This window comes from Lampetra planeri, chromosome 11 (assembly GCF_965212315.1).
Source record: "Lampetra planeri chromosome 11, kcLamPlan1.2.h2, whole genome shotgun sequence".
In the NCBI taxonomy this organism is placed as follows: Eukaryota; Metazoa; Chordata; class Hyperoartia; order Petromyzontiformes; family Petromyzontidae; genus Lampetra; species Lampetra planeri.
This window is the reverse complement of record NC_136117.1, coordinates 4655470-4680415: the sequence shown is the minus strand read 5'-3', so window position 1 is coordinate 4680415 and position 24946 is coordinate 4655470. Positions and strand designations below refer to the sequence as shown.

At 44.0% G+C, this 24946-nt stretch overlaps 1 protein-coding gene across 3 annotated transcripts in view; it reads right to left on the bottom strand.

Annotated features, from left to right (window-relative positions):
- LOC144721221 (dynein axonemal heavy chain 3-like) overlaps window positions 1-24946 on the bottom strand; it is an 814808-nt gene that overhangs the window by 12844 nt on the left and 777018 nt on the right. For all 3 annotated transcript variants that reach the window (XM_078598660.1, XM_078598658.1, XM_078598659.1), the window contains 8 exons: window positions 24243-24368; window positions 21445-21622; window positions 19253-19329; window positions 14142-14435; window positions 9292-9429; window positions 4197-4460; window positions 2510-2602; window positions 902-1000 (listed from right to left, as the gene is read on the bottom strand). In XM_078598660.1, the coding sequence (XP_078454786.1) occupies window positions 902-1000; window positions 2510-2602; window positions 4197-4460; window positions 9292-9429; window positions 14142-14435; window positions 19253-19329; window positions 21445-21622; window positions 24243-24368 (1269 nt within the window). The remainder of the gene's footprint in view (window positions 1-901; window positions 1001-2509; window positions 2603-4196; window positions 4461-9291; window positions 9430-14141; window positions 14436-19252; window positions 19330-21444; window positions 21623-24242; window positions 24369-24946) is intronic.

Genomic DNA, 24946 nt, shown 5'->3' with positions numbered 1-24946 from the left:
ACTTTGTAATATACGACTCTGTAGAATGGAGGTGTGGTCTGTGGATTTTGGACAGAAGCCAAGTCACCATTGTCACAACATAAAACATTTTTTGGAGTATGCTATTGATAAACATGTGGACAAATGTTCCCGCGTAGGTTTTCGTGGTTGTGGTGTATAGCTCTCCGATGAGTTTTTTGGGTTGTACCGAGCGTGTTTTTCACCACGATTGACGACATTTCACTTCACGTGTCAGGAGCTTTGTTGAATTGATGATACATCACACCAAACAATACGGTAGCAAGTTGTTAACTGTCTCGCCTGCTATACAGGAGGTCGTGGGTTCAATCCCGACCCTGACACCTGTATATTTGGAGTTTTCATGTCTCTCTCTGCGTGTTCACTTGGATTTTTCTCTGGGTCCTCTGATTTTTCCCTCCACATAGAAGCATGCCTTTAGAGTATTTGGCTGCGATAAATTTCCACGTGACAAGCCACTTCGTTGAGCTATAATTTGTGGTCAGGTCGCTTCTGAAACAGAGCTATATAGCTCAGTGGGCCTTTCCTGGTAAAATAAAAAATAGTTTATAGTTTTAACACCACGGTACAACCCAGAAACACATCAGAAAGCATGCGGGCAAGTTACTCCACTGGCATGCACCCTCAATTCTTCGTTGGTGGCATTACGTTTGTTTCCCATATACAATATAATGCAACATTGGTTGTATTTCAAAGGCAGGAGTATGTATTAAACTACGCATGCTAACCGTTAAAATGTTTACCAGCTAGCTGTATGACACTATAACACAAGCCAAAAGAATCTACTGGAATGATTTCCAAGTTTTAACTGCACATGAAACGTGTACACATAAAGACAGTCTGTCTCAGTGCTGTTGTGATAATCGAAGTATGTTCAACGTACCTTGATTTCTTCAATGTCAAATTTGGGGGGTATGTTGGAGAGAATGTCTGTAGCAAGCTCCTGCACAAAGTCGGAAGATGACTTGCCACCACCTGATGTCTTCGTTATTGAATACAAATTTTATATAAATTAGTTAAAATAAGCCTTCAAAGTTAAACGTTTGAATTTATAAAATAGCCAAATTGAGACCCAGTTATGCATTGAGTTAAACAAACAAACGAATGACTCAAGGTCAATGTTCCAATTCAAACTCCGTCAGTTTTGGGTCCTCTCCAAAATCTTGGCCCAATATTAATTTGAGAAGTGCAAGAGCAATTTGATTTTACAGGAAATTAAATAAAAACATCAAAAATATTTTTAAATGTTCAGAATGTATTAACCCACAGATAAAACAAAATAGTAATCTCTAAGCAAGTTCATAACTACAGAAATATTTAATGTTAAATAATTGAAGCATTACACATTTTTAGGAATTTCAGAAACAAACATAAAAATATCTGAAGTGTTCAATATAGTACCATAATTTTTGCACAATGTGGAATTTTCTAATTGTCAAATTACTCAAATTTAGTAAACACAAAGCCCAATTCGTATTGCAACCATTCAAGATGCTGTATTTCAGGCTGGGACCTAAGACGTTATTTGTGGCATCATGCCAGTCTCGTACAAGCACTGGATTCCAGTCACTCTTCACAAATCATCAGTCATCATAACGGCCAAGATCAGGAGAACGCCATGTACAATGTCACCCGATGCCACTTCACATCGCCGCTGCTTCCTTCTCCATGCCAGATTCTTCCACATGATAAGCCACTAAATTTCCACGTGATAAGCCACTTCGTTGGGCTATCATTTGTGGCCAGGTCGCTCCTGAAAAAGAGCTGTATAGCTCAGTGGGCCTTACCTGGTAAAATAAAAAAAATAGTTTAGTTTAGTTTTGGTCACCGACCCCTGCGTACCACTCCAATTCCCACCTTTCTCCATCCTGGACACGAACCCTACCTGTTACCGAACCTTCCTGGTTAACTCGACAAAGTTATCCCATTGTGTTACAGTCTGAACTTTATGAGCTGACTACACTATTCAGCGATCGTTTGGGAATTGATGAGTGATATCTGGGACCGGTCCTGGGCCACACACCATGCCTTCCCGCCTTCAAGGTCAAACAACCTTCATGACTCACATTGAACAGGGAGACATTCATCTAGTAGGAGAGTTTAACAAGGGGATGTAAATGGGAATTACATATTTTATCACAATAGAAGCATAGCAACATCCTGCAAGTGCAGTACCAACTCTAAATATGAGTTATCTTAGTATTTCAGAAAGTCAAAAAGCTATGTTCCTGTGGACAGACTACCAAATACCATAGGATGTGGAAATCCAGTAACTGAGCTCACCAAAGATCTGTGGAGCCATAGAGAACTTTGAATTTGTTTTGGCATTGCTAGACCGTATTGCCGCAAAGTTTTCGATTTGACTTCCATGTCAATTTCTATGCCGAACGCTTCACAAAGGTGGACATATATACCCACAGTTGATCAAAAATACAAAATGCATGAAAAGTTCTGAAGATATATGTGTTTAGTTTAAACAAGGAAAGCTCACCTCTCGAGGCAGTGTTTGTAGAATGCCATCAAAGAGCCTCTGGGTCTCATTTTGCTCCTTGGTAATGCTGGCATTCTCGTGCAAACCAAACACCTGTGAAGAGCCACCGCAGGGTCATGAATACGTGGAATTATAAACCCGAGATGGGTGCTGTGATTCTTTGTAAACACAATCCACCCCAACGTGAGAATAACCATATATACAAAAAAAACAGGATGTGGTCGTAGGTGTTTCAAAACATTGGACATCTTTCATTTGCTATGTGTGAAACATTCACTTATGATGCTATAAACAGGAATACAACTGGTTTTTACACAGCACTGTGCTCTATTAGGTGTGATTTATTTCCATTACGTTATTGACGGGAGTCAGTTTACACATCACGTGGCATGGCGAGTACATATCCATAATGACGTCAGTACAAACTGATCCTTACCAACGCATGAATTCAACGTATTACCATGTGCAGCACTTGAAATACTAACAGACACCATGGCGCCTGCTGCAACCCAGTTTCTAACTCAAGTACCACCACACCCAAGGATGTAGTGTTAAGTGCGATTTAGTACAAAGTATTCATATTGTACTGTGCTTAGATACTATTTCTAAATCAAAAATTATTACTATTACTACAGGTGGGAGAGTGGTGGCGCAGTGATGCACTTGGCAAGCTGAGTCTGATTCCTGGCCATAGAGATGCTGTAATAATAAATAATGCATACATGTAGAGGTGACCGGTTCGATCTCCTGGTACGGCAGCTGAAACACTGGGAAAGTTTATTTCACCCCCTGCCTCTCTCCACCAATCAGTATAAATGGGTTCACCGCGGTTATTCGATCCGCCGGTTGCGTGTGGTCGGGTTCAATGTGGGTATTTCCACCACTTTCAAGGCGTTTGACCAAATACCCTCGAGTGGGCCTCTCTAGAGCTTCCTCTAGTTGAGGCCTTCCTGCCAGTAGTGGCGTAAGCACAACATAATTGCAGGGCTGCAAAAAATTGCACCTTTTTATATATTTTTTTATTATGGGCAGTCCCTCGACTTACGAACGGGTTCTGTTCCCGAGACTTGTTCGTAAGTCGGAACACAACAATGTACCGTATTTAAATGCCCTTACGGTCCGTGTTATAAAATGTTTGACGGTTCAACAAAAAAGGGAAGCACTGTCAAACTAACAAATGAGAAGAGACATATCAGAAATTCTGCGCCGGACCAAATCGTTCCGCGGTTCGGTTCACAAGAGCGAGTGCGCAAGTTTTCAAAGGACAAATTAATTGACTTCTTTAGCCCACCGGTGTGCTGAAGAGAGAATCAAGAACATTTTAAAATTTGAGTAGTACGACGTTTCGCTGATAATTATAATCAACTTCATCGGGCAAGAATGGTGAAGCGCTCCTGTTGCTAATTAGATAATTAGAGAATCCATTGAAATTGAGAGAAACAGAAATAATTTCAATCGCTACAGGCTTAGTGCGGCCTGGAAGCGTATTATCAAATACAATTACAATTCCTTATAAGGGAAACAAATACCAATGAATAACAATTGAATGATGGTTAAAAAATAAACATCTCACAGAAGCTCGTTCGTAAGTGCGGGATGTTCGTAAGTAGCTGCAGGTTAAGTATGAATGATTAGGTGCACGGCAGCAACGATTGCGATGCGTTTGGTGGCGAGGGCCCGCACGCACCTCTGGGTGGGCGTGCAGCGGCAGGCCCTTGATGTGCTCCAGGTGGCACTCGTAGGTGGCGCCAGCCGGCGGGGCGCCGTAGCGGCCCGTTGGGGAGAAGCGGTAGGCGTCGTCGCACACCGTGCGCTCGCAGTAGAAGTTGGCGAGCAGCGCCAGCAGCAGTCGCCGGTCGTGCTCGTCGGTGACGCGCCCGCCGTAGTTGCACTCGCCCGTCAAGTAAGCGAGCGCCTCCAGCGGCACCTCCTCGTACTCGTTGAGAAACATCTGATGTGTGACAACGATGCATTCATTTATTTGTTTAGGTTTTCTTTATTCACAATTTCGACGCGTGGTACATTCAGAGTATAAGCACGCGGTCCGACGTGACAGGTCGTGCCCGTCTTTATCTACGGAGGTCACTGGAGACGAGGAGGAATTTTAACAATTGTATGTATGAATGTTGAACTTCTTTCGCACCGTACGTAGCCGACCGTGCTAAGCAGAGGTGCGGGGGAAGGACAAAAAACTAAACACAAAAAGCAGTTCTAATGAGATGAGTTTTCTATCTAGAATTGAAAGTGTATAGCTCCAGTGGCTTCCTAATATTGGAAGGAAGAGCGTTTCAGATGGTCACAGAAGCACATCTAAAAGTGCGGAATACAGTGACCGTCTTTGTTTGATGGCTAGCCAAAAGCTGCTGCGAGGATGACCGGAGTTTGCGTGATGTGTATCCGTTTTAGACACAGGCGGGACAAATAACCTTACTCAAAATGTATTTCAATAAGAATGAGCAAATTACAGTATTCCAAGAAAGGTGGTATGGTGGTATTAATGACATATTTGGTTTACAGTGAAGGTCTGATTATAACTGTGATGGGATGGAATCTTACACAAGTGAGTCATACATGTACAGGCCTTTCTTCGTGTCAATCCATTGCTGGATGAGGGTGTCTCTGTGTTGGTTGTTGATGTGCAAACATCAGCAATGGGGAGAAAAAGACGACCGGGTGTGGTGTTGGCCACCCATCCTCTTGTGTGCCGTGTTGACCTTAATAGGTGCTTGCTAACAGCACTTGCCTAAATAATCTCTTAAAGGCTTTACGTGGCCTCAAAGTGCACCTGGCCTGGCACAGACGCGATGGTGATGCCAAAATCACTTGGTGGCGAATGACAGCTATTGGTTGTTGGGGTTATCGTCCTGGTCAGTGAAGACTGGTGAAGGTGGGGAACATGATGTGTGGAAGCCTGCCAGTGGAGTACTGTACAACAATGTGTTTTACTGCACTGCCCTCTGCTGCTCAACACGGGGTCCTACAGGCGCTTGCCAGACCCGTGTTAGGCATCTGGTGGGTCGCCCATCCAAACACCACAACTCGACTTCAAATCTGATTATATTCCGAGGTGTGATAAGAGAGGGTACATCTTGGTCTATCTGTTCATAGGCATGCATGTGCTATTTCGACTTAAAAGTTGAACTGTTGCCTAAATGCATTTATAAAAAATATATGTAGACAATTTCCATTACAATCCAGTTTTCAAGTAGGATACATACGTTGGAAGCCCATTAACGTAATTACCTTTTTATTACAGTATGATTTTTAAATCTTGATTTGACGCTTTCGTGACTGCAGGAATCCATACTCTTTGGTTCTTTCAGTAAAGTCACGTTGGTAGAAAAAAATATAATAGATCACGACGTTTCGATCGCAACACAAGCAATCGTCATCAGGTGGGACCACAGCAAGAAAAACTGCTGAAGTACAGTTGACTACTTCTACCTACGTGACTTTACCGAAAGAACCAAAGAGTATGCTTTTTTTAATTGAGATACGTCAATTTGTAACGTGGTGAGTTCCTGCGTGCCCTCTAGGTGGCAGCAACACATCGGCGAAGAAGAGCAAGCACAGCACTTGCCAGGTGTGGCGTGCTGCACGTGCCGCGACCGGGGTTAGAGGATCACGCAGATCCCATCGTGTGCTGTGAACACTTCTTATGCGAGGCGGCCGGCCAGCAGATTGCAGTGCAGCAGATGGGTTCGTGACGTGTCTTTGACGATTGTCAATGTCATCCTCGTATTCGTGGGACTATTCAGGATACTTTGATTCATCCCCTCTTTCCCAATGCAAATCAAGAAGACATCACCCTCGTATCCCATTGAGGCTTTCCCAGGTAAATCAAAGTAAACCTTTTTTTTGTATTACTCACATGGCCTTTGGATAGTGATCAACTATATCGGTGACTCTGGGACAGTTGTGGAAATTCCACATGCTCACGGCAATGGGCAGTCTAAGCATTGCACAATTGTTGACTTCCAAAGACATGTCTAATTTTAATTAACCCCCAGAGGGATAAACAGCATCTCCATCGAATTAAAAAAAAATCTAAACAGCCGCTGAGGCCTTCATCCACACCTTCAGTATATCATAATTCGTCAACTGTAATTCTCCACGGAGAGTATTCTTCACTCATTTTCAAAGGGGGGCCCTACTTTCGCCGATACGACATCAGTGCGAGGGCCACCACACATTTTTAACCATTGGGGTTTGACAGCACGATGATGGAGTGTTTTCACATGTTGCGTATTGTCAGGGGCCGCACGTCAGGGGCCGCACTAAAGGTCACCAGGGGCCGCCAGTCGCCCGCGGGCTTGCAATGAAGAACACTGCTCTATGGGTTCCCAAAATATCTGCACTTACAAACTTTACATGAACCGAATTCCAATGGCAGACGGACTCCCAGACCCTTCCTCTGGTGCCCAATACAGGCCCGCATCAAATACAAGACTGCCTTCACCATCATCGAGGTCCTCCACTGACTCGCCTGTCTCCCCCTCTCATCTCACTCTACTCCAGCAACAAAGGCCTTCTGTCAATGCCCCCAGTTAATGCGTGCACTGTGGGACCTTGCTCATTCTCCTCTGCTGCCCCGAAAGACTGGAACTCCCTTCTACTCGTTATTAATGCTGTTTTATTTTCTGTCTATGACTGACTATTCTCTTTCAATTTATATAAAACCCTCTTATATAGCATGCCCCAACTGTTTTGTAGTGTCTCAACACACCATGGCATTTAGCTTCTCAATACATTCCAACTTATATTGCATTGTATGTTGGGGTTGTGTCAACCTCTCACCAGCATTTGAATTCACAACCTCCCCAGTGGAATAAAGGACAAATGAAGAACAATTATAGCCAACCTGCCCACTCCCCTCATCCAACCTGTTTTACATGCGCTGTGAGTTTGTGACTTCACATGCTGTATTTGCTTTGTGTGACACATTTTTATCATAGGTTGACTTTTTCAGGATTGGATATATTTTGCATTTGAATATAAAGAGGTAGTGTCCGTAAAGGGCCATACCAGACTGAAGTGATGTTCACTTTAAAAAAGAAACACAACTTGAGAAATTCAGTTTGCATTTGCAAAGCAAGCACCTCCGCTCAGGCTTTGATATATTCGAATCACCACGTATACCGCGACAGTCCTGCACAATAACTTATCTACGAGCTGTGTGAGTTGATCAATGAGACGTGCATATTTTGATCTAAACGCGAATACACACGGACATTTCAGATCAGATGTTGCCAATTCACTAAGGAAGTGGTTAAATGCTGAGAGATCATAGGCAAGTTTTTTCATCTCATCAATAATTTAAGCATATGAAGATAATTGTTCCTTTAAAATTAGCCCTCAAAATTTCATGGAACGAAGGGAATGCTTATATGACATAAATGTGCTAATATTCTAAAAATGTATTATATTGTTAAAAATTTCTTAACTCCCTTCATGCCTCCACGCACTGTACTTTCTCTCAAACGTTTGCACGCCTTCTTGTACAAGAGACACGTTGTTTCAGAAATCATCTCCACAAGTTACTTACACTTCATAATATAGGTTTTTGGGTCAGATCGCGATATTTATAAATGTGTCGTAACCCTCCACCACCCGACACGGCTAAACAGTAAAAAATGTGTCACGTTTTCAAAGGACAAATTAATTGACTTCTTTAGCCCACCGGTGTGCTGAAGAGAGAATCAAGAACATTTTAAAATTTGAGTAGTACGACGTTTCGCTGATAATTATAATCAACTTCATCGGGCAAGAATGGTGAAGCGCTCCTGTTGCTAATTAGATAATTAGATAATCCATTGAAATTGAGAGAAACAGAAATAATTTCAATCGCTACAGGCTTAGTGCGGCCTGGAAGCGTATTATCAAATACAATTACAATTCCTTATAAGGGAAACATACCAATGAATAACAATTGAATGATTACCAATCTATATAATTACAATACCCTCCCTCCCCCTCCTTGCCTCGAATCACTGCACCAGATTGAATTGAATTAAATGATGACGTCACCATGATGCTGCTCTATTTAAGACCGGAAGCAACAGGAGAGCTTCACCATTCTTGCCCGATGAAGCTGATTGTAATTATCAGCGAAACGTCGGACTACTCAAATTTTAAGATGCTGTTAATTCTCTCTTCAGCACACCGGTGGGCTAAAGAAGTCAATTAATTTGTCCTTTGAAAAAGTGACACATTTTTTACTGTTTGGCCGTGTCGGGTGGTGGAGGGTTACGACACATTTAAAAATAACGCGATCTGACCCAAAAACCTATATTATGAATAATATTGGTCGCGAAAGCCTACGTGTTAAAGTTACTTACACTGCTGCTCAGGTTTTTTGCGGTTGTGCTGAATGGCTGGCGAATGTATTTCCCGATGGTACCGACGTTATGCCCCACAGGTTGTTAGCTTTTCTCAGTAAATTAACCGCCATCATATTAAAGTTCCATTCAGCTAGTGAAGCTCCCAGCACGTGCAGAGAAATGCCAGATATCTTGCCAAGCGTGAAAAAATAATAATAGGCTTTACCCCTTCTGGCAATAAAACAGGTGTTAAGATATTCAAACACCAAATAGAAACCCATTATAAGATTTTTTCATCATTGTGATACCGGCAAAAAGGTCCCATAGATATGTTGCCAAGCAAAATACGGTTCAACCCAAAACCGTTAACGTGACACTCCGTGAACCGTACCTCTGATTAGCACGGTTGGCTACGTATGGTGTGAAAGAAGTTCAACATACGTACGAACCCCTGCACATTACCTGAACCTGCCGTGCGCTGATACGCAAGTCTGACTCGTTGAACTCGTAGGAAACGTTCCAGCCCAGCGATCCGAACGTTCGACGTTCTTGTACCAGTGCGTGGAAGAAGCAGAGGCCGAACAGCAGCTTCTTCCAGGGCTACGAATGAAAACAACAGGGCACATTTACAAAACACATGCCTCTGATTCGCGCGGTTGGCTACGTACGGTGAGAAATAATTTCTACATACATACTGACAAATGCATGTCTCCGCAAAGACAGTCTACTGCGTAGCGCCCCAATTCATCTCCAAATTACTTCAACCAAAGTAAATACAATGACATTCGGTTTGCTGAGACAGTCTCTCACACTAATTATACGTGTGATAAATATCACTTTGCACAAAAAAGCCTTCAGAATTAAAGGCATGAAGCACACACTCTCCCTTAGGGCTTCTTCAAGCAAGGATCAAAACTTGGATGGTGATGACTGTAATAAAACAACCTTGCAAAAGCAAGGGCATGGGATGATATTCTAATTTTACATAATAGTGCAATGGCTGCCCGTTATACAATTCCTGGGCAGTGCTATTTCAACAAGCAAATAAAATGGCGATTATGTAGAAAGCGCTCAATAGTGTGATGCAGAAGCATCCAACAGCAGGATGTCCAGTATCGTTCGTACAGTCGTTATGTTTCATAATAATAATAGTTGCTATGATTCGTACAGTTGCTATCGTTTGTACAGTCTGATTAGCACGGTTGGCGACGTACGGTGTGAAAGAAATTCAAACGTACGTACATGCATGTTTGGAAAATTTTGCCATGAACAAACACCCGCACAAATGATATTCAAGTGAATGTTCTCAAACTGCTAAATCCCGGCCATCTCGCAAGCCAACGGCGTTTGGTTAGTTCTCAGAGCCCTTGAGGAAATATGACCAATCCCACCAATCCTGCCCCTACAACGCTGGCCTGTGGGTCTTCTTACTTGGTAAGATGAAAAATCTATATTTTCTTTCATATGTATATATTTTTTAAGTTATTTATTTACCTTTCCTATACTTTGCGCCCCTATCGTATTTTTGTATTGTTTGTTCTTGTAACGGTTTGACCCGCCTATGCTGGAAATCTGTGTAAAAGAGCTTCATAGCTCATCGCATTCCTCCGGTATAAATAAATACGCTGATTCTGATACGCCGCTGCCATGCCCAAGGCCTCGGGTGTGAGAGCGCAGAGCGTTAAGCAAACAACAGATTGCTCGGGCACATTCACATGGTCACTGTTGAGCACATACATAGCATGCGCCCACAATGGAACATTTGACATTTGATCTTGTTTATGGGATCAGCTGTGAGGCCACATGAATACAATTGAAAATATGTTCACCAATATATATGGCCAAAATATCATAAATTACACAAGATAGCACCAGCACTTTAAAACCTGGGGTGTGAGAATGCTGGAGGACACCGACCAACAATCGATTTTTCAGCTGTGGGAGTGGCGGTCGTAAGGAACCAGCACGCTCACATCGATGAACATGCTGAACATCCCGTGTCTGTCTGAATGCTAACCAACTCCGATTAGCACGGTTTGGCTACGTACGGTGCGAAAGAAGTTCAACCATAAATACATACATGTAACTCTGAGGCACGCATTCTGAACATTGTTTTCTGTTCCGTTCTTCCCCCACTTGAAAATGATAGTTTATAAAATATACAAATTGAATTGCATATAAACGGTTCACACAGAGGCCAATGCACACTGTGTCATCCGGAATAAACACAGCAGGTACATTTTATGGCCACATTTGGAACTTGACGTGACACACATCCCTCTTGAAGAGTTAGAATCAGGCTGCCACCAATCAGTCTCCTCCCGGGAGAGTAAATTGATTTTCTGTAATGTTTTGGTTTTCCGGTAAAATTATCTTATCCTCATTGTGCTTTCAGCATCAAGTCATAAGACGAAGGGTCCACTTGGAAGACACGCAGAACGGTGAAATCACCCTGTTTTAGAGAACGTTCCACAGATTAAGATATCATAAATCTACTTCTGAAATATATCCACACCAGAAAGTAGCATTTTCCCACCAAGAGTTTTAATTCCCAGAGGTGGAATTTAGCCAAATTAAGAACAACATAAAAAAATGTAGTACGTGTGTTTGTGTGCGGCCATTGTGGAGAACGGTAGTGCAGTGGTGTCCCGAGCATGATTCCCATTTACGACCAATAACAGTGGCGATTATTTGAACCGGTCCTGGGCCTCCCCTCGATCGACTCAGCCCTAAATTAGTGTAGAGGAGAGAAATACGCGGTGCGCACGGTTAAACGGGTGTAACTGAGGGCAAACAGGTGTGCGCGTTGCAACATGAGGTTTGCACCGACAAACCGGCAGTAATTAAGGGGAGAAGCGGGTGCAACCGAAGTCGAACAGGAGGGTACGCTGTGACCGTGGGTTGGCGTCTAGGAGACGTGAGATGGGGGGTGATGATAAAGGATTAATGGAGCAACAGGCGCCAAGCTGACGGTGGAAACACGTGAGGACTCGGAATGAGCAGGGGGATATAAGCGGGAGTGTGTGTGAGCGAGGGGTGGTTGTTGCCGGGAACCAAGAGTGAAGACATCTCGCCGCTGCCGCTCCAGCCGTCAACGGGACCTCAACCCTCACGCAGTCGCCGGGCGGGTGTTGGCTGAACCCCATGCCCGGGACAGACGGGTGAGCGGGTATGAGGGAGCGTAGATGAGGGCAGCGGTGAAGTTGCTGTGTGCAGAATTGGTGTGTGCGGATCGCTGAGTGCGGAGCTGCTGTGTGCAGAGTTGCTGAGTGCAGGATAAGTGAGGTGCAGAATAGATAAGAGCGGGGAGAAGTTGAGTGTATGTGACCGTACAGATAGTTATAGGAGTACCTACAACTGGCGCAAGAACAGGTGAAATAAAGTGTAAGCAGGTGACTTGTTACAACGTGTCGGTGTGAGTAATTTTTGAAGACACTACATTAGTACCTGGTGCGGTGTGTGAACATCAGCAATGGGGAGACAAAGTTGGCCGAGTGTGGTGTTGGCCACCCATCCTCTCGTATGCCGTGCTGGCCTTCATAGTCGCACGCTAATGGCACTTGCCCTCATAGTCTCTTGAAGGCTATTTGGTGGATATTTGTCTAAACTAAAAAGAATAAACTATTTTAATATTACCAGCTAAGGACCACTGAGCTATAGCTCTTTGAAAGAAACTACCTGGCCACAAAATGATATCCCAACGAAGTGGCTTATCACGTGGACATTTATCGCAACCAAATACTCTAAAACGCATGATTCTGAATGTGGAGGGACAAACTGGAGGACCCGTAGAAAAATCCACGCAACCACGAGGAGAGAGACATACAAACTCCAAATATACAGGCATCAGGGTCAGGATCGAACTCACGATCTCCTGTATACCAGGTGAGGTTAGTTAACATCTCGCCACCGCAGCATCCCTAATTCTTTGCGCAGCCATTGGTGACCAGGCTGTCTCGAGAACCCAGTTTTTGTTTATCACAGGCAGCTGACAGGACTCAAACTCAGGATCGCAGCGGCACCAGAGCTTAGTGCTCCAACATCGGTACCACTGCATGTTGCCAGCGCACCACCACAACAATTACATTCAGCATCTTCACACCCCTGGTCTGGCAACGTGACGAACCTGAGGGCACTCAACTCGATGCTGATTGTGCAAAGTAATTGCAAAGTGTACCTATGATCAAATGTGTAAGAGGCAGTGCCCATCTCTGTTGGTGGCCCAAAGTCAGTGGTGGGAATTCCCCATGGATATGGTGGAGATGAGGCTCCCCATAAAACAGCCAATCTTCATTGCCCACGAATGTTTACTTTGAACCAGATACGCAAGATTTTCCATGTGCACGTGTGAACAACAATTGTGTTTGTAAATCCAAGGTATGTAAATGTGGCAAACGACGAACACCTAATATGAGCATAGTGACTGCCATGGCAGCCGTGCACAGGCACAAACCAAAATACTCACCAAGATAATACTTTGAGGAAATAGGCCATGTTCTGAAGAAGGGCCCTAGAGGCGTCATGGTTTGTGCCTGTAGTAAAAACCATTTGATGAATCAGTCACTTGACCCTGAGTGTTTACCTATATTGACCCTATTTCGGAAAAGCCACGTAGATAAAAAAAATAATAAAAATAATAACACGACGTTTCGATCGCAACACAAGCAATCGTCTTCAGGTGACCTATTTTGGTACTCGTTGACTATAGGGAACAAATGAAAAGACCAAAACAGCAATTTTCAAAAATGGCAAACGAAAACACGTTGTGCTGCAGCAAAAACGCTGCATGGACCGCACTTTCCAGACTGCGGTTCCATCGCATGGAACGTTCGTTACACCGCACAACAAGAGCTCTACCACTTGAAGCGCGGCCTGACGACGCAATTAACATCCACACCGCAGTGAAAAGACACCGGGCATTGGAAACGCCTTCAGCACAATTTCGTAATTTGTAAACGACTCTTCACATTGCATCGTGTTGTTTTTTTGCTTTAGCCAGGCTTGCTTTGGAACACCACAGTGGCGAGATGTCAACTACCTCGCCTGGTATGCAGGAGGTCGTGGGTTCGATCCCGACCCTGACGCCTGTCAATTTGGAGTTTGCGTATTCTCCCTGTGGTCACGTGGATTTTCCTCTGGGTACTGCAGTTTTTCCCTCCACATTTAGAAACGTACATTTAGAGTATTTGGCTGCTATACATTTCCATGTAATAGGCGACTTTGTTGAGCGGTCATTTGTTTGCCATGTCGCTGCTGAAAAAAAGCTCAAAAGCTCAGTGGGTAAAATAAAAATGGTTTATAGTTAGAATTACCGTGGGCTTGTTGCATCCGTTGAAGAAGGCAGGATCGGAGATGGGGTCATTGAGGAAAGAGCGCAGGAGGTTGGCGCGGAGGCCTATGGGCGACTCGTTGATCATCTTCACGCCGTTCTCCAGCACGGAGACGGGGAAGCGCGTGCTCGGGTAGCTGGTGAGCCACAGCCGGAACTCGCTCTGGGTTCGGTCCGGATCCAGGAGCCGATCCTCGCAGATGCGCTCCAGCTCCGACAGCCAACTTACAGCCAGGTGGCAGTTTTGCAGGACCACCCAGGTGCCCTCGCTTGCTGCCTGCACACCACAAACCACAGCACACAGTGAGCTTCATTCGCAATTGATGAGAGAGTCATTAATTCTGCTCGTGCTTTCGGCAAGGTGTTTACGGTTTCATAACTTAAAAAATAATATTAACAATGCTGGTGGCCATTGAGTCATGCCAAGGAAATCGATAAACATCTGTCCAGAACTTACTCATGGTTCAACCCTGAGATTGCAATTCCTAATACCTTGCATAGAGCTGCCTGTATATATTTTAGTCCCCTCAGCTGGGCCAGACTAAAGGTAAGGTAATACCCTGCAATTACTTGCTCATGTACACCACCATCATAGTCAAAAGCCGTTATCAATCCACCGCACATCGTCATCATCCCTCACGCTTAAGAGTATTTGGCTACTATAAATTCCCACGTGATAAGCTACTTTGTTGTGCTCTCATTTCCGGCCAGGTTGCTTCTGAAAAAGAGTGATTTAGTTCAGTGGGCCTCACCTGATAAAATACCAAAAATAGTTCAGTAGTTTAGTCTTTCACTGTCTTGCGACACAATATTCCATCTCGCTGCTGCACAAGAGCTGAGCTCAGAGCTCCACCTCTGGTAGCCATCCTCTCAGGCATGCTCCCTCATTCGGCTCCACTTGAGGAACGTGAAATTTACAGCCTTGGTTCAGGACTGCCAATCGGGCATCGAACTGCGGCTACTCTCATTTGTTGAGCATGGAGGCACTTCCACTTGACCGGCGCTATGAGGGAAAAGGGTGGGCATTTGACCTGCTGAACAATTGCCTCATCCTTTCGATAGCCATCCCTTTTGGTCAAACCGATTGCGCAATCGTAACGAAGTACATTGACAGAGAAGCGCGGAGAAGTGCATGCTGGCCAGAAATGATATCCCAACGAAGTGGCTTATCACGTGGACATTTATCGCAACCAGATACTCTAAACGCATGTTTCTAAATGTGGAGGGACCAACTGGAGGACCCGGAGAAAAATCCAGGGACAGGAAGAAGAATACATGGATAGGGACAAATGCAAATTAGAGGCATCGTTGACTGTTCCTAAAAGAGAGTGGACTTGGGCAGGATGTGTTGCGAAAAGGGATGAGGGATGGCTGGCGTTCGAGACTAATGATTGAGTGGCAGCCAAACGAGAGAACACGCCTGAGAGGACGGCCACAGCAGAGATGGCACAATGAGATCAGCTATCGAGCAGGAGTTGAATCAATCGTTGCAATCCGGAAACCACGAGGCATGGTGATGACTCGCAAAGGCCTTTATCCAGCAATAGATAGAGCACAGATGATAACCTCTATGTTTAACCGTGGCGGTTCCTCTGCACTGTGAACTGTGCATGACTCCACAGGCAAAGTCTGTACATAATGGGCAAACGTGTGAAAGTCGTATCGCCTCGCGAGAGGCTAGAACTGGATCACAGTCCACAGTGGAGCAATTCCTCAACGGATGGTGTGGTTTCTTTTTCAGGGGGTTGATAATCTCCTGGTGCTTTGCAGGCTGGAGCAGCTAACAACATGGCTGCGTTGGCCAGGACTCACCTGCCAGCGCAATGACAACAACGACGATCATAATGATGTTGGTGAGGGAGATAATGTTGATGACAACATGAGTACCAGATTCGTGGGAAACAACAGAGGCCATTGGATGGCTTAGCAACCTTGATATAGACATTTAACGTTACTTCCTTCACCAACCCGTATTAAAGAATAATGTAAGTACCGATTATGATGATAATGAAGCTTATAAATGTGAACAACGGTTATGTTAATCAGTGATAATGGTCATTATTAATGAGAATAATGATCATGATGACTGATGATGATGGTGGTGATGGTAGCGGAGGCATGCCTCAGACCATAGAAATCCCTCTGTCTCACCCTTCACCCCTTATCCCAATCAAAAGCAGTCAATGATGTGAACAGAAACCTTTGCTTTTGTTGGGAAAAAAACCCCCAAAACTAAAATTGAAAGTGAGAAAGAAGAAGAATGCAGATGCAACAAACGGAATGCTTAAGCAAATACTCAGTAAACATGCTCTTTAAATGCCCTTCTACACGTCATAAGAATACAAATAGAGTTAAATGCGTGGAGGTTCGTGGATAATGTGATGAGGAAACAGGGCGGGCATATTTTTTGCTTTGCAAAGAGCAGCTTATCTGCTAAGAGCTATGCAAACGTATGAGTTTGCAGGTTCCTGCAGATGATTTAAATTTGCTATTTAATGGAATTTCAAATGAGATTCTGTGTCTCGGAAGGATTGTCATGCCAAAGTTGGAAATAAAAAGGCTGTGTCTTGTTGATGCTTTCCCATAGTCCGCTATAGGATCATTGGCTTATTCATTTTAGACAATGCAAGAGTTTGTCGTTGGCAAATGGTTGCCATTGATTGTCAAGCACGGCATCTGATTTTCTTATCGAACTGGCCAGTAATTATATTGTGCAGGCCACTTCAAAATTAGCTGTATCAAAACGTGTATCTATCCTACTAATTAAACAAAAACTGCAATAATTGTTGGTTCATCGATGCCCAAACGGAGGAGTCTTTAGCCACGAGAGATGCCTGGACTACAATCTCAACAACAACAACACTTGAATTGTGCCAATAGACGTACGGCTCAATGCCGGAGGATTCTGCTGCAGAAATGTGAACTCCACGCTTTAATATAGCCCCACATGGCCACTAGCGTTCCCATGGATGTTGCGATGGAAAAATCGGAGTGCCTGTGGTTTGTCATTACTACGACCGCAGATATTGAATTGGTATACACCAGGTGTAGTGTCTCCTTGGGTAAAGGACTCGAAGGATAAAGCTGGGTTGACATGGAAGCATATGGCGAAGTGATTTTTTTGGAATCACTTTGTTTTTAAACGCCAGAACCATTTCATTACGCTCAGACACAAACTACAATTATGGTGCATATCACATCTCATTAAATTTGCATCAAGTCCAGCGTATATATGACTGCAATGACAAAAATGGCAACGATTTAAAGTAACTCTTTACTTTATAATTACACTTTATCTAATTGCATCTCGTTTGCAATGAAAGCAATGTGCACTCGATTAAATAAAGCAGTGCTTGAATACATTCGCTGGCTGGTCGTGTGGATCTGTGGACGTGTAGCACTCATTGCAACGGTGGTGATGTGGCCTAGCGGCAGAGGTTCACAGTTCAACACCAACAATATCTGCTTCACGGTGGACGTGAGAGATCACGTGACGTCATTCATTTGCGACAGGCCATCACGTGCCAGCGTTACGGTCCAATTTTGAAAAGTTATCTGGAAAAATTACTTGGTTGGAATATATACATCGACTCATCGCCGCCTTCTGTGAACACTTGGCAGGACTCTTCTGAAATCACAAGAGTCTGCGAGCCTTTCCCAGATAAACAAGCGTAATAATATCATTAATTAGATAATATACGTAGGCTTCCACAACCAATATTATGATTCATTGTTGGGTTAAGTAGTCGTGTAAACGTGTGTGTTGTAAACCCCCATCATGATTCAAGGGACACTTGTATTAATTGGCTGTGTCGGGTGGAAGAGGGTTTATGACACTCATTTTAATTAACCAACCGAACCAAATAATTAATATGTAAATAAAAAATAACGAATTAATGCCCTCCACAACTCATCAGCTTCACCTGGGCATAGGAGGTGTGTATCAATTATACCCCCCACCTCACCTAACAACTCAATGAATCTTGGCTATTCAGGGCCACAATTTCGTTCAAGAATTGATTATGTTCTCAATAACATGGTGACCAAAGCGGTCACCGAGCTCTGGAGACATCACATTAACCCGTTACATTCAGCAGATATGAAGAGGAAATAACTATTTTTCCACGTGAGATTTGATGCATTGCCATGAGCATAAGAATCACTATTCATTGTGCAATCGATGCGTTTTCAAAGACTTTGATTATACCATAGGAGGATATTTTGTTTTAACAGGTAAGGCCCACTGAGCTATGTAGCTGTTTTTCAGAAGCGACCTGGCCACAAATGATAGCTCAACGAAGTGGCTTATCAAGTGTAAATTTATAGCAGCAAAATACTCTAAACGCGTGTTTCTAAATGTGGAGGGAAAAACCGGAGGACACGCAAAACTCCAAATACGTAGGCGTCAGGGTCAGGATAACACCCACAACCTCCTGAATACCAGGCGAGGGAGTTAACATCTCGCCACCGCGAGATATGGAGTGAAAGCTGAGCTAATGTTAACGCGCTTCAACATTCATCCGGTTAGGCTGAAGAAGCAAATCAATTCGCATATTTTCCCAAGACGTGACAACCTGGTTTGGATTGGCTTTATCTGGTGGTGGAGGGTTACAGTAAAAAAATAAACATTGACATTATACTTCCACGACATAACCCAAAATAAACTAATTATGGATCATATATGGAGCAATACAATAACTTAATGCAATGGATCTTACATCTCCGATTAGCACGGTTGGCTATGTACGATGCGAAAGAAGTTCAACATACAGTACATTCATACATGCAGGGGAGAGAGGGAGGAGCTTTGCATGTATCATTGCAGCGCCAACTGGGCATGCTGCCAACACGTTTGTTTGAATACTAAATCATGGGCAGATAGTGTATTGCACTTTAAAAAAATATTTTTTTTTTAAACTTTAAAATATTGTTTGTAAAGAACACACCAGAATAGAACAACATTATAATATAGCACGCGCATAATTTACCGTGATCACCGCGTTACAATACAAACGTCTGTATTGGTGCCATTGCTAGCAATGGCATTCAAAAACACAAAGGTAAAACAAAGGTTATGTAAGAATGTGTGCGTACCTTTTCAATCATACGAACTGCGATGGGTCCCTGGCCTTGGCCCAGAGATATCGTTTCGATTTTGGAGCCTCCCATACCTGCAAGGGCATGCAACTGGCAAGTGATCGATCATTTTAATAACGTCAAGTGTACAAACTATGGTTTGTTACTCCTTTTAGAATTCACATGCCTATTCGTATGCTCCTTCAATTAAAGATGTAAAATTAAATGTGTTATTTTGAATTATAGCCAAATGTAGGTCGGTGTGTGGGTCGGTCTGGTATGTAGGTGGGTGCGTGGGTTTGGTTAGTGGGCAGCCTATATCTTGAATGTGGAAAAAGCTATTTGAGAAAAAAAAACTGCCCCAAAGGGGAAGCTTTGTGAAAATACAAGTTTCAATATTTCTGCAAGTGTACACATGGCAAAGTCAGTAAAAAAACTGATCAACTAGCAATAAGTACACGTGGTATATGGGCACAAAAAAGCATGAATTAAAATGTCTTTTAATCTTCGTGCAGATTTCGTGCGTGGTTACAAATTAGCGGCATTGTATTCTAAAAAGACGAGTTTCTGACTTAAACATAAAATTATAGATAATAATAATAATCTGGTGGTCTATCAAGACAATACAATTCACCAGCAAGTCCTTATATATATATGTATATACGTGCGGGAAAAAAACTGCTATTATATAAAACCCAGCTGTGTTTAGTTGGTATTTAATATGGCAGGAGAAAACGCCTCTTTGCTTTCTAAAATGGCTTATGGCAAAGACAATTTCAGTATAATGTCCATCCAGCAGTATAAATGGGTTCACCATATTTTTGTTATGTTCGATCAGTAGGTCAAACGTCTGGTCAGTGTGGAAGAGTAGGCCAAATTACCCTCTCGAGAGACTCCTTGGAGCTCCCTCTGTTGGAAGGCCCTTCCGCCAGCAGTGACATGAGCAAGCAATTGCGGGCTGCACCTTTACCTTGCGTTAGTAGTTGCCGGTAAATATATATGAGATATCAAAAGCATTTCTGTAATATATTTTCAGGGTCTCTAACAGTATTGCACTACGTCTAACCCATGCTGTCAATAGCATCCTCAATTGTAGTTTAATGTATTCTCCCTACGCTTTGAAGCTCAGAACCCAGGTGGGAAGCACAGTTTGAGGCAGCAGAACAAAATTGTTTGAGCGAGGCAGGCATCGCGAGGAGGGTGGGGAGGCGGGGTCGTGTTACACCGCACACCGCCTCCCCTTCACACTCTTACATGCTGGCCTCACCACTACAGGTCCCGTCCATCGCACGAACATTACGGCGCACCCATAGTCTCCACAAGGTTGGTCATTATTTGTGCATTGCCCATTAAGGAAATAATAGTTAATTATGTTCAAGCCACACTAAGCTATAGGCTCATCTGTATTCAGGCACTGGTAAGAAAATCACTGCATGTGTGCAAACACCCCCTCAAACTGATGGGAATGGCTATTAACTGACAAAACTTTAGCAGGAAGATATTACCACAAATTCCTTTGCACAATGCTGCCACAGTGTAGTGATCAGCGCAATGGGCCTTTCAACCCACGGGTCGCCAGTTCAATTCCGTCTCCGTGAGGCAGTTGAAATAATGGAGCGAGTTTCTTGAACCCCTCCGCCGCCCCTGTCCACCCAGCGGTGTAACTGGGTATGCCAAAGGCGATCGGCGTGTAGACGGGCACGGTGTGGGAACTGCCACATCTTCCGCCTGACCAGTGTGGAGGGGCAGCCCAAGATGCCTTCTAGAAGGGCTCCATGGAGCTCCTTCTGGTGGTGGCCCTTCCGCCAGCAGTAGCGTTGGAAAGTAATCGCAGGGATGAAACTTGATAATTTTCCTCTATATTGCTTCGTATTTGGCATGTAAGAGGGCTAAAACTGCCCAGCAGCGGCGCTCCCTGGTGCCAAACTCCCACACCGGGGGGTACTGCCACATCTTCCACCAGGCCAGTGTGAAAGAGCAGCCCAAGATGCCTTCTAGAAAGGCTCCATGGAGCTGCATCTAGTGACGGCCATTCTGCCAGCAGTGGGGTTAGCAAGTTTATCGCAGGGCCTGCACCTTTTTCGTTTGCCTCTATATCGCTTTGAGTTTGCATGTAAGAGCGCTAAAACTGCTCAGCAGCGGCACTCCCACGGTCACAACTCCCACACCCCCCCCCCCCTCCATGTGCGTGCTGCGTGAGCGTGCGAGACCTCGCTCGTCGGCAAAGTGCATGAGCAGCGCCATCGGATCGGCGCCGGGTGACAGCACGAAGACGAGCGGGGTGACGTGGCTCGAGTCCCTGTAGCTGTGGGCCAGGTCGAAGGGCGGTGGCTCAATGTACCGCTCGCCCATCTCCTCAGCGATGTACTGCTGCACGGCCGGGATCACCTGCATGACACGCGTTTTTAACTTGACGTGCCGTTTGTTGTTGCTGCTGTTCTCTCTCTCTCTCAATTCTTATTCCAATTCTGCGATGGGTTTCGGGTCGAGAGACAAAGAGGTGCCCATTTGGAAATCTCGCAGCTTAGCAGTGCACCACCCTGTGTCGGAGACGAGAACACAACTCTGGAGGGTTGATGTCAGAAACACAGGGTGGTCCGGTTGTAGATACCTCACTGGATGCACCCGATGCACAAATGGAAACTTAAAAACTCTCCAGCAATGCGCGGCTGTCAGGGTCGTATTATCCAATAGGCCACAGGAGGCACTGTGCCTAGGGTCTACGAAAACTAAAAGGGGCCTACGAAAAAAAAAATGACCATGCATTTTGTTTCGTTTGTATGTATGATAAAAATATGTGACCAAGATATCATCTTGAATAAATATATTCATGTGGCTACTCGTTGCAAATTTCTTTGCAGCGGTAACAAGTCGTTGACTCGTTGCAAGTGAGGCATATTATACTTAAAATAACAGTCAGACAAATCGTTAAGCTTAAACGAAAGTAAAGCAACATGGCACTCTCAATGCAGTCATCCTGTCAGACCACTGAATTTGTTATCAACGAAAATGAACGGCATCCTTTTAAATCTGCGTCATCCGATATAATCATAGCAAGACATAGTTGAAGGAATGTTCGCTAATAGCTATTTTTAGGCTTACCTTGTTTTTTTTCCAATAACTTCGAATTAAATCTGCTTATCTTGCGGCACATGGCGCGCTCCCATCGAATTAGGGCGCAGACTGAATAATGAACGTGTCAGTAACGACATCTGTCCAGTGGCTGGACGAAGTAAGCGTGAAACAAGCGGAGTAACAGCGGCGGTAGTAGTAACACGGGGCAGCAGCAGTACCAACTGTCGAAAGTTATCACTGAAGGCCTACGAAACAGAAGTGCCTAGGGCCTACAAGAACCTTAATCCGGCCTTGGCGACTGTGGTCATCCAGAACAGGCCTTACAACATACACGAAGGTGACATCACAGCAATACAACTCTGCTACTCCTGACGCAGTTATCTAGCTTGACCACCTGAATGTGAAATTGTAGCTGTGGCTCTGCGGCTATATAAGAAAGATACAGGGGAAATTCTAAGAGAAAACTATATTTCATTTCAAAGTCTCCCACCAATCTCAACACAATTATTATATTTTTTCACACTCGATGGCCCCATCTGTAAAAGATGGGGCCATCGCTTGCACAATATTCCATCACTTTTTGGGGGGGAAAAATGAAGAGGGTTAAATGAAATGTGGGGCAGCTGTAAATGCATCACACTCTACGACTGAAGTCACTTCAATAGCTCTCTTTATTCGCACTGGGGGCTCATCTGGGAAGAATGTTCAATGTCAATCAGACCAACATTATGAATTCTCAGAGCTGGAACGATTCAAAAGTAATTTCTGAATCAATTTTAGTGTGAGGTGCTGAGTTATGCAGTAATTGGTGATCAGTCTGAGTTCTTGAATTTTCTGTAATTGAGAAGTTGGTTCAATCAAGGGTAGTGACTTGAATTTTAGTCCAGGCTGTCAGAGGAGTGTCTCCGTGCTCTAACAAAATAATTAGACCCCTGAGCCAGCAGTCCCTGAGGTGGGTGACATCAACATCAGGTGTACTTATCAGTTCGAAATAAATTAGTTTTTGCTCTAGAAGTAAAAGTGCATAGCTCCAGTGGCTTCCTAATATCGGAAAGCAAGAGCATTCCAGACGGCCGCAGACGCGCATCTAAAAGCGAGCAATGCAGCGGCCGTCTTTGTTTCGATGGCCAGCCAAAAGCCGCTGCGATGATGAAAGGGTCATGTCATTAACTCAGTAATATAATGTGCTTTGAAGAAGCGTAGTTGCCAGAAACATTACATATTATATACTTTTCCTCTTAAAGGCAGTGTTATTGACGAGTTTTTTTGTTTTGTGGTTATTTGCGCTTGTGCACCATTGCCAATGCAACATTACCAAGTAATGCTTGCTATATTTAGGCTAATTGAGCAACAATAACAAAAACAACTATGCAAACTAGACTAAAACATGATAAAAAAAATATTAATAAAAGGGTAAAATCGAGACAAATAAATATATTGAGTCTTGAATCACAGCACGACCCTTTAACTTTATCATTGAATGAATCGATGTTGCTGATGCCGGGGAAGGGTGCACGTGGTTACACCTCTGCACTTTGCCGTAAAGCTGTTACAACTAAACTATGAAACTATTTTAATTTTACCAGGTGAAGCCCACTGAGCTATACAGATATTTTTCAGAAGCGACCTGGCCACAAATGATCGTCCAATTAATTAGCCTATCACGTGGAAATTAATAGCAGCCAAATACTCTGAACTCATGTTTCTAAATGTGGAGGGAAAACCCGGAGGGCCTGGAAAAAAATCCACGTTATCCCAGGAAGAACATGCAAACTCCAAATATACAGGTGTCAGGATCGAACCCACAACCTCCTGTATACCAGGTGAGGTAGTTAACATCTAACCACCGTCACACCCCAACATTGCTCAACCACGATGATTGCTGTTGGCTGTGTGACTGCAGACAAATGTCCATTGCGTTTTATCACCATGCCTTGTCTGGTCGGATGCAGCGGAGGATGAGGAGCCGTTGGAAGCGAGTCAGACGCGAGCCCCAGGGCTCCGGTAGGTGGGCCTCATGGGGGGCAGGCGAGTTGGTAATGGCCTTCCACTCATCCAGCTGCACCGACAGAGGACGGGAAAGCACACCACACACACAAAGCAGCAGCAGTTGGAAATAGCCTTCCATTCATCCAGCTGCACCAGTAGAAGAAGCAATGCCTGCCACATGGGAAAATGATGGGCCCTTTGTGCCAGAATGTCATCATTGCTTCATCAGTTTTATATGTATATACTTGTATATAATTCACTGCCATTGGTACCTCATTTGCCAGTAAAAATAATATAATTGTTTTTTTACCCTTTAATCTGGCAACAAAACTGACACCTTTTTTTACGAGGAGTCATGTTTGCATAGACCACAATACCTGCAGTCATAATGCAAACAAAAAACATAACTCTGATAATGTATGCACTGTCCTTGAAGTTGATTGGTCCACACCCGAGACAGCTTTCCTTAGAGCCTAGTCTCACATGGGTTGGACCAGATGATGCCAAAAGGCGCACAACTCAAAGACAATGCACCATCAGAGTATGAGAGCTCGGGGTAAGCATTTACACCATTGGTACCTCATTTGCCAGTAAAAAAATATGATACAGTAATCCCTCACCACTTCGCGGTTCAAGTTTCGCGGCCTC